The sequence below is a fragment of the Zootoca vivipara genome, chromosome 13 (assembly GCF_963506605.1).
Source record: "Zootoca vivipara chromosome 13, rZooViv1.1, whole genome shotgun sequence".
NCBI lineage: Eukaryota > Metazoa > Chordata > Lepidosauria > Squamata > Lacertidae > Zootoca > Zootoca vivipara.
The window spans coordinates 48,288,847-48,305,076 of NC_083288.1; the positions used below are offsets into that span (position 1 = coordinate 48,288,847).

At 50.1% G+C, this 16,230-nt stretch overlaps 1 protein-coding gene across 1 annotated transcript in view; it reads right to left on the reverse strand.

Annotated features, from left to right (window-relative positions):
• LOC118094384 (myosin-6) overlaps positions 1–16,230 on the reverse strand; it is a 56,683-nt gene that overhangs the window by 27,641 nt on the left and 12,812 nt on the right. The window contains exons 8-14 of the mRNA XM_060281859.1: positions 15,657–15,749; positions 14,830–14,893; positions 8,118–8,216; positions 6,548–6,651; positions 5,705–5,843; positions 5,057–5,175; positions 1,354–1,503 (exon numbers count right to left, since the gene is read on the reverse strand). Of these exons, the coding sequence (XP_060137842.1) occupies positions 1,354–1,503; positions 5,057–5,175; positions 5,705–5,843; positions 6,548–6,651; positions 8,118–8,216; positions 14,830–14,893; positions 15,657–15,749 (768 nt within the window). The remainder of the gene's footprint in view (positions 1–1,353; positions 1,504–5,056; positions 5,176–5,704; positions 5,844–6,547; positions 6,652–8,117; positions 8,217–14,829; positions 14,894–15,656; positions 15,750–16,230) is intronic.

A 16,230-nucleotide genomic window follows, 5' to 3' on the forward strand; every position in this document is an offset into this window, starting at 1 on the left:
CTGTCCAGGGTTCAAAGCCCCACTCAGCTAGGATAATAATAATAATAATAATAATAATAATAATAATAATAATAATAATTTATTTATACCCCGCAGTGAGAGATTTTACTTTCTTGGGCTCCTTGATCACTGCAGATTGTGACAGCAGTCACGGAATTAAAAGACGCCTGCTTCTTGGGAGAAAAGCAATGACAAACCTAGACAGCATCTTAAAAAACAGGGACATCACCTTGCCTACAAAGGTCCATATAGTTAAAGCTATAGCTTTCCCAGTAGTGATGTATGGAAGTGAGAGCTGGACCATAAAGAAGGCTGATCGCCGAAGAATTGATGCTTTTGAATTATGGTGCTGGAGGAGACTCTTGAGAGTCCCATGGACTGCAAGAAGATCAAACCTATCCATTCTGAAGGAAATCAGCCCTGAGTGCTCACTGGAAGGACAGATCGTGAAGCTGAGGCTCCAATACTTTGGCCACCTCATGAGAAGAGAAGAATCCTTGGAAAAGACCCTGATGTTGGGAAAGATTGAGGGCACTAGGAGAAGGGGACGACAGAGGACGAGATGGTTGGACAGTGTTCTTGAAGCTACGAACATGAGTTTGACCAAACTGCAGGAGGCAGTGCAAGACAGGAGTGCCTGGCATGCTATGGTCCATGGGGTCACGAAGAGTCGGACACGACTAAACGACTAAACAACAACAACAACAACCCCGCCCATCTGGCTGGGTTTCCCCAGCCACTCTGGGCAGCTCCCAACAGAATATTATTATTATTATTATTATTATTATTATTATTATTATAGCAATAAAACATCAAACATTAAAAACTTCCCTAAACAGGGCTGCCTTCAGATGTCTTCTAAAAGTCAGGTAGTTGTTTATTTCCTTGACATCTGATGGGAGGGCATTCTACAGGGTGGGTGCCACTACCGAGAAAGCCCTCTGCCTGGTTCCCTGTAATTGGCTTCTCGCAGGGAGGGAACCGCCAGAAGGCCCTCGGTGCTGGACCTCAGTGTCCGGGCAGAACGATGAGGGTGGAGACGCTCCTTCAGGTATACTGGACCGAGGCCGTTTAGGGCTTTAAAGGTCAGCACCAACACTTTGAATTGTGCTCGGAAATGTACTATGAGGCTGACTGGGCAAATCACAAACCCTTAGCCTAACCTAGCCAAGCGGAGGAGGGATGAGCAGCTCGGAAAACAAGTCGCACTTGGAGGAAACAAAACATGACATGCTTGTGGTCTGCTGAACAATCCGTGTTCGCCCCCAATTGGAAGAGACCAGTCCTCCAGGTAGGGGATATCTACCTAAGGAGAATGATCCTATCTTGTGGCACCCACCGCAATGTACTCACATCAAAGATCTCGAAGCCTGCGATGTCCAGCACCCCGATGAAATACTGTCGGGGTTGCTTGGTCTCCAAAGAGTTGTTGATTCTGACTACCATCCAGCTGAACATCTTTTCATACACAGACTTGGCCAAGGCCCCAATGGAGTAGTACACCTGAGCGGAGGAAGCAGGGGAGGAAGGAAAAGAAAAGAAAAGAAAAGTGAGCAACACTGCGGGGAAAGCAATCTGGGCCCCTGGAGCTGGTGGTGCCCTCCAGATTTTTTGGACTCAGCTCCCATCAGCCCCAGCTGGCACACTTGGAGTTGCAGAAAAATAAATCAAGAGTGCATCGGCGGGTGCAGAGCAGGCCTCAGCACCGGATCCTGCACAGGCATGGCAGGGACTGATGTCGTCCTGGCCAAGGAGAGCAGGCGAATGGAGCCTGGTCTTCTCATGGTAAATTGTTCAAACTGATTATTAGTACAGTCATACCTTGGGTTACGTACGCTTCGGGTTGCGTACTTTCGGCTTACGAACGCGGCGGACCCGGAAGTGTTTACTTCCGGGTTCACAGCGCGCGCCTGCACAGAAGTGTTCTGCGCAGTTCGCGCATGCGCAGAAGTGCGCTATCGTGCTTTTGCGCATGCGCGAAAGCACACTGTTCGGGTTACATACTTTTCGGGTTGTGAATGGCACCCCGGAACGGATCAGGTACATAAACCGAGGTACCACTGTCCTGTGTTTTTAAGGTGTTGTAAGCTGCCCTGGGACCTCATGGCAGATAAGATTCCACCATCGTGACTGCGGCTCGTGTTTCTTTAGCCCCCGAATGGAAAACGAGTGAAGTCACAACTAAAGAAGAATGGCAACTTAAAACTGACGGAATATGCGCACCTTGCGGACGTAGCACATAGAATAAAGAGAACAAGAAGAACATGCGCTTAAAGGAGATTGGAAAATGTTTATTGAATATATGGAGGGAAACTGTGTTTATTTGAAAACGTGGGCAGCATTAAGATAAATTCAGCAGTGTAAATAAGTTCGGATGGATGTAATAATGCAATACTAAATGGTTTAGTTTACAGTGGAACCTCGGGTTGTGGATGTAATCCGTGACGGAGGCACGTTCGCAACCTGCAGCGTTCGCATCCTGAAGCGCCGCATCTGCGCTGGCGCGATTTGCTGCTTCTGCACATGCAGCAAAACCCAGAAGTAACCCGTTCCGGTACTTCTGGGTTTCCCATATTCCGCAACCTGAAAACACGTAACCTGAAGCGGCCGTAACATGAGGTATGGCTGTATATAAAATATGCAGGGTTTTATGCTGTGCAAAATGAACCATGGAAAGAGAAGGGAAGTCAGTGGTATTTAAAGGTTGTTTAAATGAATATTCTAAATTTTAAAACAGAAGATTTAATAAAAATTATAGGGGAGGGAAAGACCCCCAACATCATCTTCAGCAGCATCCTTGATCAAGGAGGTTTCTGCTGCGTTCCTTGTGAGCATCTCCCTCTTTATCTTTCAAAGGCTGCCGAGTCTTTAAAGTGCTCCAGGGATGCAGAACTTCAAAGAAGGCGGCAGACTGTCCGCTCATTCCTTGACCAGTGGTTCTCAAAGGGAGAGGGTGGCAAGGACCATCAAAGAAACATATAAACCAGGCATCCCCAAACTGCGGCCCTCCAGATGTTTTGGCCTACAACTCCCATGATCCCTAGCTAAGAGGACCAGTGGTCGGGGATGATGGGAATTGGAGTCCAAAACATCTGGAGGGCCAAAGTTTGGGGGTGCCTGATATAAACATTTCAGCATAGTATAGCATAGTATCAAAACATTTCTTCTTATCTGCAGAATATGGATAGATATCTTTTCAAAACCAAGCACTGCGAGGAGTTGTTCCCCCCCCCGCCCAATGTATTTATCAATTAGAAAATTGGTGTGGGACGAGCAAATTTGTATTCTGAAACTGTGACCTGGAGGGGGGGAAAGTTTGTGAATCGCTGCCCTAGACCAAATGGCTCCTCAGGTCAAGAGTTCCTTTGGTGACCTTTGTTTTAACCCCCACACTACCCAATTTTAGGCACCCCATATCCCATTTTGCGACTTTGCTGCATGGCCTGACTGCAAGAAGGCTGATCCCTGCCATGGTGGCTGATGATGATGAACTTGTGCATAAGGGGTTTTATTTGCGGCCTCCGAACTGTTTGTTCTGTTAGTTTCAGCTGTCGAACTCAGGGCGGAGCGGATTGCCTGTGTGACAGGTGCGCCCTGAAGGGAGCCTGGCACCCCCCAAACCAAACGCCCCAGGCAGTCATCTGGGTCACCTGCCCCTAAATCCAACTAGGCTCATTCCAGCTAAGCGGTTTGGGGTTTTTTTTAGAAAGGTTTCTATCCCTCCTTTTTTTAGAAGGGTTTCTATCCTTTATTATGACAACAACAATTCAACAACCCTGGGCCTAACATTACATTTCTATTCATGATTAATTCGAAGTTGGTTCTCCCCGTTTCCACAACAGTTTGTGATGTTATTGTTTGTTTGTTTGTTTTAAAAAAAGTTCTCGTGAGAATTCACCCGCATTTTAGTGCTCCAATCTCCTAATACAAACATTTTTGGGATGCAACCTTGCCCAAAACACTCACGGTTGCAGAGCAACTTTCTCTAACGTTAATGCATGTTGATGTGTTATTTTCACTAATATATAGACATTTTTGTGCACGTTAATTGTGATGGGGCGCGGGAACCGCATTGCAAGCGCAAATTTCGGAAGATGGCTGTATTTCAGTTCATGCATTGTTACAGAAAGCGCAAATGGCGTAAGTTCGCCTTTAAATGGAAACTGGATCAAATTTCTCCCCATCTCCAGTCTGAACTGATGTGAATAATGAGGCCACCGCCATCGACGGCTCCAGCTGCACCCAGGTCAAGCTTGCCCAACTGTAAATACCTTATAACACCGTTTTTCAACTTTAGATCCCCAGATGTTGTAGGACTACAACTCCCATCATCCCCTGCTAGCTTAGCCAATAGGGGTGATGGAAGCTGTAGTGTTACAACATCTGGGAACCCAAGGCTGAAGAAAAATGGCCTACCACACCCTCTGGAACCCGAGGCCCTGCTGCAGAGCGGTCTGCGAAAAGACATAGAATCATAGAATCATAGAGTTGGAAGAGACCACAAGGGCCATCCAGTCCAACCCCCTGCCAAGCAGGAAACACCATCAAATCATTCTTGACATATGGCTGTCAAGCCTCTGCTTAAAGACCTCCAAAGAAGGAGACTCCACCACACTTCTTGGCAGCAAATTCCACTGCCGAACAGCTCTTACTGTCAGGGAGTTCTTCCTAATGTTTAGGTGGAATCTTCTTTCTTGTAGTTTGAATCCATTGCTCCGTGTCCGCTTCTCTGGAGCAGCAGAAAACAATCTTTCTCCCTCCTCCATATGACATCCTTTCATATATTTGAACATGGCTATCATATCACCCCTTAACCTTCTCTTCTCCAGGCTAAACATACCCAGCTCCCTAAGCCGTTCCTCATAAGGCATCGTTTCCAGGCCTTTGACCATTTTGGTTGCCCTCTTCTGGACACGTTCCAGCTTGTCAGTATCCTTCTTGAACTGTGGTGCCCAGAACTGGACACAGTACTCCAGGTGAGGTCTGACCAGAGCAGAATACAGTGGTACTATTACTTCCCTTGATCTAGACGCTATACTCCTATTGACATCCTCACCTGTTGGACATTTTGCCCCTTGGTGACATATTCGTTGCCAACTTTCACCCTCGGGTGGCAGAGCCCCTTGAGGAGGTCGGCTGAGTTCAGGCCCATCAGGTAGGCAGATTTATCTGCATCTGGGGAGGAAAGGAAATGTGTATGGTAGATAGCGCGGGTGGGATCCTACATTTTCTACTCCTGCAATGTATTTTTTAAAGGGTGGAGGCGTCTGTCCGTTTCAGCTTTGCTACGTTTCTCATTTCTTCCATCTTAAGGTCAGTTCTCCACCTCAATTTGCAATTTATTTGTTTTTTAAAGCAAGCCCTCACCAACAAATTCCACACACAATGGTATGTCATTTTGCCTAATATTTGAACCTCTGCAAAGCGATTCCCCCTAATTTAATGCATTTTGGGATGGTATCCCCCCCCCCATACATACATTTTAATGTACACATCATCCTAGTATATGTATTATTTGTGCACATGATTTGGCTGGAGAACTGCAAAATTCAGAGAAGCGCTCATTTCTGAGGATGGCTGAGCTTTGTTTGACATATTTTTCGGAAAGCCCTGCTTCTTTCCCCTTCCGCAAATCCCTTTCCCGCTTCTCCCTGACATTCCCCTTTATCCGACAGATCTCTCCTGCCCCTTGCAAACCACACACCTTCGGTCCCATCGGCCTCAGCCTGCTCCTCTCGCTGTTTCTGCTTAAATTTCATGTTGCCGTAGTGCATGATGGCGCCTGTCAGCTTGTAAACCCCGACTTTCTCCTCTGGGGTGAAACCCAGGACATCAAAGGCACTCTGTGTGTATATTGGAAGGAGAAAGAAAGAAAGAAAGAAAGAAAGAAAGAAAGAAAGAAAGAAAGAAAGAAAGAAAGAAAGAAAGAAAGAAAGACGTCACAGAGGACACTTCTCAAATTGGCACCCTTCACTTTTGACCCCGCCCCCTCCAGCTGCATTTCCTGCACTCCAGGAGCTGCCAGCAGGTGGTGCTGTTCGAGTTCTGTAGCTCCAAGATAGCTCTACCTTATGGAATATGCAGAAATGGCGAAACTTACCGGAAGAGCAAGAAATTAAGATAACAAACTTTTTTTAAAAAAAGGAATGGAAATGCCTTATTGAGTATTGACAGATAAATTTTAAACAGGTAAGAGCAGGGTTATTGTGATAACCTGCAGTTTTATAAGAGTATATATTTAAAGTAGATGAATAAATGAGCAAATTAAGTTCATTTGGATATGCAGAAGATGTTAAAAAACAAATTTAAGGAAACGCAGAAAGAGGGAGAAGGAAGTCAAGCTATGAAATGTTAAAATGATTGTAAAATTAGTGAAATGTATAAACCTGAAAAGCATTTTTAAAAAAATACAAGATAGCTCTACCCAGGGATTGCTCCACCCAGGAATTTGGCCATCTTTTTGAATATAGCGCCCTGTGCGAGCCCAAATTTTGACGCCCGTAAATGGATCTTCTTCCCCACCCTGTGTTTATGCAAAGAGACTCACGTCTGTAGCCATCAGCTCCTCTGAGTCGTCGATGGAGGCCACAGTCACCTCTCCTTGGGAGATGTAGCTGTAGTCGTAGGGGTTGTTTGTGACCAGAAGCAGGTCTTTTGGGGGAAGAAACAGGGGAATGAAGAGGGGGGTTAGTAGCAGACTGTGTTCAGGGCACCCCAGAAACCATCGGCTCAAAGAAAGATTTGCTCAGAATGCGGATATTTCATTTAAACCTATTTAAACTGAATTGTCTATTTATTGTTAGACTTGTTATCGCCTGGTTTCGGAAAGACTCGCATCCTTATCAAATTGGCTTAGTAATTTGGTTTGGTGGTTAAAGCAGTGTTTCTCGAACTTGGGTCTCCAGCTGTTTTCTGACTACAATTCCCATCACCCTTGACCACTGGCTAACAAGGGATGGTGGGCATTGTGGTCCAAAAACAGCTGGGGGTCCAAGTTTGGGAAACACTGGGTTAGAGTGTGAGGCCAGAACCTGGGAGAGACCAGGGTTCAAATTCCCACTTGGCCATTAAGCTCACTGGGTGATTTTCGGCCACTTGATACCTCTCCGCCTAACCTACCTCGCAGGGTTGTTGTGAGAATAAAATGGAGAGGAAGAAGAGAAGCATGAGCTCCTTGGAGGAAAGGTGGGATAGAAATGTAATAAATAAATGATTTTACAACTGACTGGTACTGTTCTGTGGATGACGTAAGAATAACAATCCTGTATTTCCACGGACATCAAGATTGTTCACCCCACACTTTTCAATGCATTTCTCTTTCCTATACTGCAGAAAGTTCGCTTGCTGCACTAGGCTGGCAGAGCCCCTTATTCTGCTTGATTACTGCAATGCGCTGTTTGTGGGGCTGCCCTTGTATATAGCCTAGAAGCCACAGCTAAGGCAGAATGTGGTGGCCAAACGGTTCACTGGCAACACACTACACTTCTGCTGAGAGACGGGTTGCCAGTTTGCTACTGAATCAGGTGCAAGGTTCTTGTGTTAACTCACAAAACCCTCAACACCTCGAGACAAAATTCCCTTTAAGAACCGTATGGTCCCCTTACGTTCTGCCTCGATCACGGAGATCCTCTGATGGGGCATTTCTGGTGGTTCCCCCATGCCCCAAAGACTTGGTCAGCCTTCACTAGGGACCAAGCCTTGAGTGCAGCAGGACCTGGCCGGTGGAACTCCTTGCCACTAAAGGTTCAGCAGGAATCGCCCCAGACGTCTTTTAGGCATCCCCGAAAAGTGGTGTTGTTTAGACAGGCCTTTGAATCACGGAACCTTCTTTTAACTAATCAGCATTTATTTGATGTTTCTACTGATGTCTTTACGAATGTTTTTATTTATGCTATTGTAAATTTGTTTGCGAGATACTGCCTTGCTGTATTTTTTTCATGAAAGAGCAGTCTATAAAATAAAAAATATAAAATAAATAAATGTGCAAACCTAAAGTTCTGGTATGCACATGAATCCCTCTGTCTAGAGGCAACTTGATTCGATTACCCACTGGGAAGTTTGGTATATACTCCCCCCCCCCCATAGAAAAACACACAAAATCCAAATATGGTACTCACCCAGAAGCTCTGGCTTCTTGTTGGACAGGATCTGGTAGAATATATGGTAGTTTCTCTCAGCTTTGAGCTGGAAAATCACCCGGGACTTTTCCAGGAGATCTGAGAGAGAGGGGGGGGGGTTGTATGAAAACTGAATTGATGCAAACTGTGTAAAGTCTAGAACAGCCACTTACACCTTGCCAAAAAACAACAACACAAAAAAACACATCGTTGCACAGGATTGGCATATATTAATTTATATGCCTAGATGCAAATTTAGATATAACTACTACCGGTACATATAAGTATTTATTTATTTGCAGCAACTATTGCTTATCCTTTTAGGCTCTCTCAGAGCAGCGTACAAAATCAGTTCTAAGATACTCCTGGCCCTCAGGTATAACAAATGGGGAAGAGGGGAAACACCAGTTTTTAAATGGATGAAACAGGCTAGTTGCTTGGAGAGTTTGTAGAGATGGTTTCATTGCATTAGAGTTTGTTGAATTGATATTATTGTTATGGGAGCTTGTGTTTCTGTTTCATTCTGTTTTTACTGTGTACACCCCTCCAATGGCTTTACACCGTGAAGTTTTCTGTAAATTTGTTTTAATAATAACAACTGCTACTCTTTCTTAACTGGAGTATGTATGGCTGGATAAGGAATTTGAAGAGGGAGGCAGGAGTTGCCAAGCTTTTGGGGCCAGTGGAATTTTTGGGGAAGTGCAGTGGGTGCCAGTCACAAGATGGCTGCCGTGGGGCCTGTGGCATAGCACAAGATGGCCGCCGTGGGGTGTGTGGAATAGCACAAGATGGCTGCCGACTGCTGTGGGGTGTGTGGCATAGCTGCCAAGTATCCCGTATCCGCCGGGAAAACCCCTTTTTTCTTACCGTTTCCCGGCGGTCTCCCGTTTGGCGGAAAATCCCGGCATTGTCCCTTTAATTTGCTTCTTCCCGGCGGCCATTTTTCTGGTGCCGCTTTGCCCTTCTATGGGCACCAGAAAATGGCGGCGCCGGCATCGGAAGTCGCTTCCGCGCATGACCGGAAGTTGCGTGACGCGACTTCCGGTTGCGGTTTGCCCTTCTATGGGCATCAGAAAATGGCGGCGCCGGCGTCGGAAGTCGCTTTTACGTGTTTCCGGTCATGCGCGGAAGCGACTTCCGGCGCTGGCCCCCGCCATTTTCTGGTGCCCATAGAAGGGCGAAGCGCCACCGGAAGTTGCGTCACGCAACTTCCGGTTATGCGCGCGCTGCCGATCCCGGATCTTTACGATCCGGACTTGGCAGCTATGGTGTGTGGCATAGCACAAGACGGCTGCCGTGGTGTGTGTGGCATAGCACAAGATGGCTGCCGCGGGGTGTGTGGCATAGCACAAGATGGCTGCTGTGGGGTGTGTGGAATAGTACAACATGGCTGCCGTGTGTGTGGCATAGCACAAGACGGCTGCCACGGGGTGTGTGGCATACTACAAGATGGCTGCCGCGGGGTGTGTGGCTAGGGTTGCTAGACTCAATAGTGGACAGGACTTCTGTGCCTTTAATTGCCCTGCTCTCTTTTGAGCCTGGAAACCCAGAAATTAAACAAAGGGTCTGCTGGTTTCTCTTTAAGGTTTCCAGACTCAAAAGAGAGCAGGGCAGTTGTTATGTACTGAGCTGAATCCTAGAACAATAGGATTCAGAATCAGCGGGAGCTACCCAATCCAACTCCAGGTGGAAGTGAATCCGCAACCTGATTGGCCTGCTGGAGCAGCCAATCAGGCGGCTGGCAGAAGTGAATCTGCTACCTGATTGGCCTGTAGGAGCAGCCAATCAGGCTGCAGGCAGAAGTCAATCCACAATATAATTGGCCCACAGTTGTAGCCCTGAAGTAGCCAATCATGCAAGGCCCATTGTGTAAATAATGTATATAAGCAGATCGTTTTGGGAAAAGAGCCATTCGTCTTCTCTTCTTCTCCTGGATGAATATGAGCTGAATAAAGAGCATGAAATTCACTCTCGACTCCGAGTATATTTCACTGGCGACGAAGGTGGGATCCTGCTGAGCTGACCGCCACCACGCACTGCACCGCAGCACCGCCACCTGCTGCACCGCTGCATCGCACCGTGCATCCAGGCTTCAGCTCCAGGACCCAAGGAACCCAGAATGGCAACCGACAGCAGCTTCTTGCCATTCAAACCAGCATCAGGAGACTGGGAAGGGTACGCCGCCCGTTTCAACTTCCTCCTGCAAGCGAAAGAAGTCACCAACGATGCCATGAAGAGGGCGACATTCTTCAGCGTCTGTGGAGAGGAGACGTTTGAAATCGCCCGGGCTCTCCTTGCACCTAGAGATGTCGCTACCGTCTCTTACAAAACAATAATGGAACGGCTGAAGGAGCACTTTTCACCACAGCCCTCGGTGGTAGCTTGCCGAAATGCCTTCTACGCAAAGCGGCAAGCCCCAGGGGAAACCATAACTGGGTTTGTGACCTCCCTCCGCCAAGCCGCCCGGTTATGCAACTTCTCAGAGTTGGAGAACATGCTTCGTGACCGCCTCGTCGGTGGCCTGAGGGACGAGATGTTGCAACGACGCCTCTACGCCAAAAAAGACCTCACGTTCCAGATTGCTCTGGAGGAAGCCCTGGCAACCGAAGCCGCCGAGAGGTCAACGCAAGAGGCACGACCGGCCCCGCCATCCCAACCGAGGGTCTACCACGAAGACCTCACCGACGAATCCGAATCTGACAGGGAGGAAGTACACCGAGTACAGCGGCGCACTCAAGCAGCACACACACCACAGCAGCCTCGACGAGAAGGAGGGAACTGTGCAAGCTGCGGGGAGAACCACGAGAGGAGGACCTGTCGTTTCCGCAACGCAGAGTGCAGGCAGTGCAGAAAATTGGGACACATCGCCCGGGTGTGTCGGGCTCGACTCACCCGTCGACAAGCATCAGATGACCGACCCAGGAGCCCCAGGTCACACGGCACCATGCACCAAGGCAACTCGACGGAGATCACGGACTACCAGGTATTCCAGTTGCCCCATCCCAGCACAGAGAAAATTTATATAGAGGTACAGATAGAGGGAGCCCCATGCCGCATGGAGCTGGACACGGGTTCAACTCTATCCATAATCTCGGCCCGAACATTAAGGGAACTGTGCCCTAATGGGGGTCCCAAACTAAGGCCGGCCCCATTCACCCTCCGGGACTTCCAGAAACGTAAGGTCCCTACAATGGGGGTGGGGACCTTCAGGGTGCAATATCGAGGGCGAAAGCAACAATTGGACTTGCTGGTAGTTAAGGGCCCCTACGTTAGCTTACTGGGACTGGCATGGTTTGGACCTCTGGGGCTAGCCGTTACCGGGGTGAACCGCACTAGCTTACAAGTGGACGTGGACGCCATATGCAAAGAGTTTCCAGGGGTTTTCGATGGGGCATTGGGACGATATACAGGACCCCCCATTGCCCTACAGCTAGACCCCGCTGTACGACCCATCAGGCACAAGGCCCGCCGGGTCCCGTTCGCCCTGAAACCCCGCATAGACGAGGAATTGGACCGGCTCGTGGAGCAAGGAGTGCTGGAGCCGGTGCCCAACGCCCCCTGGGAAACTCCAATTGTCACACCCGTCAAGCCTAACGGTTCGGTCCGCATCTGTGCAGACTACAAATGCACCATAAACAAGGCTCTCACGGCCCATGCATACCCAGTGCCAGTGGTCAGCCATGTCCTCGCCACCCTGGCTGGGTCAAAAATCTTTGGCAAACTGGACTTGGCCCAAGCGTATCAACAGTTGCCTGTGGACGAAGCCACAGCAGAGGCTCAGACGATTGTGACGCACAGAGGGGCATTCAGAGTAAAGCGGCTGCAATTTGGCGTTAGCGTGGCACCAGGCATATTCCAGAATCTAATGGACTCTCTCCTTAAAGGGATTCCTGGCGTCACCCCCTTCTTCGATGATGTACTGATCGCCGGGCCCACACCAGAGGAATTTGAGGACCGCCTCCGCTCCGTCCTGCACCGTTTCCAGACGGCGGGCCTCAAGGTGAAGCGGGAAAAGTGTTTACTGGGAGTGCCGCAGGTGGACTTTCTGGGATTTAAGGTGGACGCAGAAGGGGTCCATCCAACCGGTGACAAGGTACGGGCCATTTGTGAGGCCCCAGCGCCCAAGAGCAAGCCCGAACTTCAGTCATTCTTGGGACTATTGAACTTTTACCATGCCTTCCTTCCCCATAAGGCAGCGGTAGCGGAGCCCCTACACAGACTCCTAGATAAAAGGGCCCCTTGGGTGTGGGGCCAGCGACAAAGGGCCGCATTCCAGGCAGTCAAGGACTTGCTCGTCTCGAACTCGGTCTTGGCACACTTCGACGAGAGGCTGCCAGTGGTGCTGGCATGCGACGCCTCTCCCTATGGCATCGGCGCTGTCCTGGGACACCAACTCCCGGATGGAAGAGAGGTGCCGGTGGCATACTTCTCCCAGACGCTTGCTGCAGCCGAACGAAACTACTCACAGATTGACAAGGAGGGTCTGGCAATCGTGAAGGGCGTAAAAAAATTCCATGATTTCTTGTACGGGCGGCCCTTTACCATAGTGACTGACCACAAGCCGTTGCTTGGCCTGTTTGCCCCCGAGAAGCAGACCCCCCAAGTGTTGTCTCCACGTGTCCTCAGGTGGTCAATTTTCCTTGCCGGCTACCAGTATGCACTAATCCACCGCCCTGGGAAGGCGATGGGCCACGCAGACGCACTCAGCAGGCTACCACTACCAGAAACAGGCCCCGACCCAGCACCTGCGCAAGAGGTTATGACCCTGGAGCTGCTTCCCGACCGACCCATTCAGGCACAAGAAGTTGCGCACCATTCCACAAAAGATAGGGTCATCTCCCGGGTCCTGGACTGGGTGTGGCGAGGATGGCCCAGCAGCAGCCCCGGGCCAGAATTCGCTGGCTACACAAACCGCAAACATGAACTGTCGGCCCACAAGGGGTGCCTGTTATGGGGAAGCAGGGTCGTTGTTCCCCAGCCCCTCCGCAAAAGGGTCCTCACAGCCCTACACGAGACACACCCAGGGGTAGTGAGGATGAAGGCCCTTGCCAGGAGTTATGTGTGGTGGCCGGGGATTGACAGAGAGATAGAGGCCTGGGTTCAACACTGCCAGACCTGCCAAGAATCCCACCCGGACCCCCCAAGGGCCCCAGTCCAGCCCTGGGAGTCCGCCCGACATCCATGGTCACGCTTGCACGTGGACTTCGCTGGCCCCTTCCAGGGAAAAACATTCTTCATAGTGGTGGATTCCTACACCAAATGGCTGGAGGTCGCACTGGTACCGTCCACTTCTACGGCGGCAGCCATCCGGGTACTACGTAAGCTGTTTGCAACCCACGGGCTCCCTGACACCCTCGTCTCGGACAATGGAACCGCATTCACGTCAGAGGAGTTCCAGACCTTCACAGCGCAGAACGCCATCCGCCACATCCGCTCAGCACCATTCCACCCTGCCACCAATGGCCAAGCGGAGCGCATGGTGCGGACCACCAAGGACAGCCTCCGCCGCATAACACAAGGGGACTGGGAATACCGCCTTGCCGCATTTCTTCTAGCACAGCACAGCACCCCAAGCACAACGACGGGCCGGAGCCCAGCTGAACTACTCATGGGCCGGCGCCTTGCAACTAGACTGGACCGACTTCACCCCGACAGAGCTCAGGATGAGGTAGTGGTGGGGAAAGGCAGGAACCCCCGGACATTTGTGGCCCAGGACCCAGTGTATGCAAAGAATTTTGGGGCAGGCCCAGCATGGGTACCCGCCACAGTCACCAAGGTGACCGGTCCCGTGTCGTACGAGGTACTAACGGAAGGGGGGCAATGTTGGCGCCGCCACTGCGACTAGCTACGGCGACGATTCCCAGGAGGAACCCAGGAGGAGAGCGGGACAGAGGGGTCCCAAGGGGACAGCAGGGCAGTGAGGCCTGTAGAGCGAGAGGGGTGGGCAGGGGAAGCAGAAGCAGTAGGCACAGAGGGGCGCCCCGAGGCTGGAAGGACACCGGAACCAGAGTCACAACCTAGTGGTTCAGTGGCGCCAGACCAGACAGCCCCGGCACAGCCAGCAGCCTCGGAACACGAGCCAGAACCAGAACCCCTGACCAAGGAACACCCCAGGCCACAACGCACACGGAGGCGGCCAGCAGACCTTGGGGACTACGAATGCAACTTCCCGGGCAGGACTGGAACTTAGAGGGGAGGGGTGTTATGTACTGAGCTGAATCCTAGAACAATAGGATTCAGAATCAGCGGGAGCTACCCAATCCAACTCCAGGTGGAAGTGAATCCGCAACCTGATTGGCCTGCTGGAGCAGCCAATCAGGCGGCTGGCAGAAGTGAATCTGCTACCTGATTGGCCTGTAGGAGCAGCCAATCAGGCTGCAGGCAGAAGTCAATCCACAATATAATTGGCCCACAGTTGTAGCCCTGAAGTAGCCAATCACGCAAGGCCCATTGTGTAAATAATGTATATAAGCAGATGGTTTTGGGAAAAGAGCCATTCGTCTTCTCTTCTTCTCCTGGATGAATATGAGCTGAATAAAGAGCATGAAATTCACTCTCGACTCCGAGTATATTTCAGCAGTTAAAGGCACAGAAGTCCTGTCCACTATTGAGTCTGGCAACCCTATGTGTGGCATAGCACAAGATGGCTGCTGAGGGGGACAGAAACATAGCTGGATGCACAGATCAAACTTCCCTTCGCAGTCTGACTTACAGGTTTCTATGTCGGCTGATGCCAACTTTCCGGTTGCCCCGAAGTGGATTCGGATGAATTTACCCTAGACAGAAAAAGAAGGGCATGACTATATGAGAGCGCTGGACTCTGATAAAGAAGTCTTGGGTTCAAATCATTCTCTAAGCTGTGAAGTTCATGGGATGGCTTCGGGTAAGGCAGAAGCTACCTCTCTGCACTGCCAAGCCTACCTAGCAGGGGTGTTAGGCAACAATGCCGTTCCGAACTGTTTTGAGGGAGAACATGAGACACAGAAACAGAACAACAGCAATGTTTAATTGCAATTTGGGTTGCTTTGCATGCAGAACGTTGCAGGTTTCATCTCTGGCATCTGCAGGTTGGGCCGGGGGTGTCCCCAGCCAGAAACCCTGGAGAGCTGCTGCCAGTCAGTGTGGATAATACTGAGCTAGATGGAGTCCTGGTCTGACTCAGCTTCCTATGTGCCCAAGGGCATAGGCTGATATACAGGACGCACACCCCACAAGTGTCCCGGAAAAACCAGGACACCCCCCCCATGGGTGCTATGGTCTTGCAAGATTTCATGCCGACATCTCACCCTGAAAAAAGCACTTTTCTTCACCCCACAGTTTTGCAAGGCACCCCAAATCACACATTTTTTAGGGCTGCGAGAGCATGGCCTCTCAAAAAAGCATGTATTTGGGGCTCCGTGATCTCACGTGGGGTCTTGCGAGGGGGCACGGACGAGAAGACATGCAACCCAGTTGTGGGACTCAACATGTTGGAGGGCAGGCAGGGCTTCCATATGTGGGGTCTTCCATACACTTCCCTAAGCAGCCAGATTCACTCACAAATCGGGACGAGTTGTCGTTCCGCAAGGTCTTGGCGTTGCCGAAGGCCTCCAGGGCAGGGTTGGCCTGGATGATTTGATCTTCCAGCGTCCCCTGAAAAGCAGAGCGAATGGTTAGAGCAAAAAGAGGGCAGCTTAAACCCACATCTTCAGATCCTACGTCATGCTCTCTGGCACACTGCTGTGGGGAAATTCAGAGCATGCCAGGGTCCACTGCGGGGAATTTTTTTCGGCCGCAGGGGTTGCCATGTTGGACTAAACACAAGGCTGCATTTGCACTGAATGGTTAGGGCACTGTGAGGCCCGCTTTGAACCATCATGGCTTCCCCCAAAGCATTCTGGGAGCTGCCTCTCTTTGCTGAGTGTTGTGACGTGGGGTTTGTGATTTCAGCTCTCTTGACAAAACATGCTGGAGACAGTTCTCTAGTAACAGCTCTTTATTACAGTGAACAAGACTGAAGACTGAGGAGAGGAAAGCTACATTTATAGGGACAGGGGACTAGCTAGGAAGGGATACATTTTGGAGGGAACAATATCAAGCAATCACAGTGCTGCCTTTTGGAGGAAACCAATAA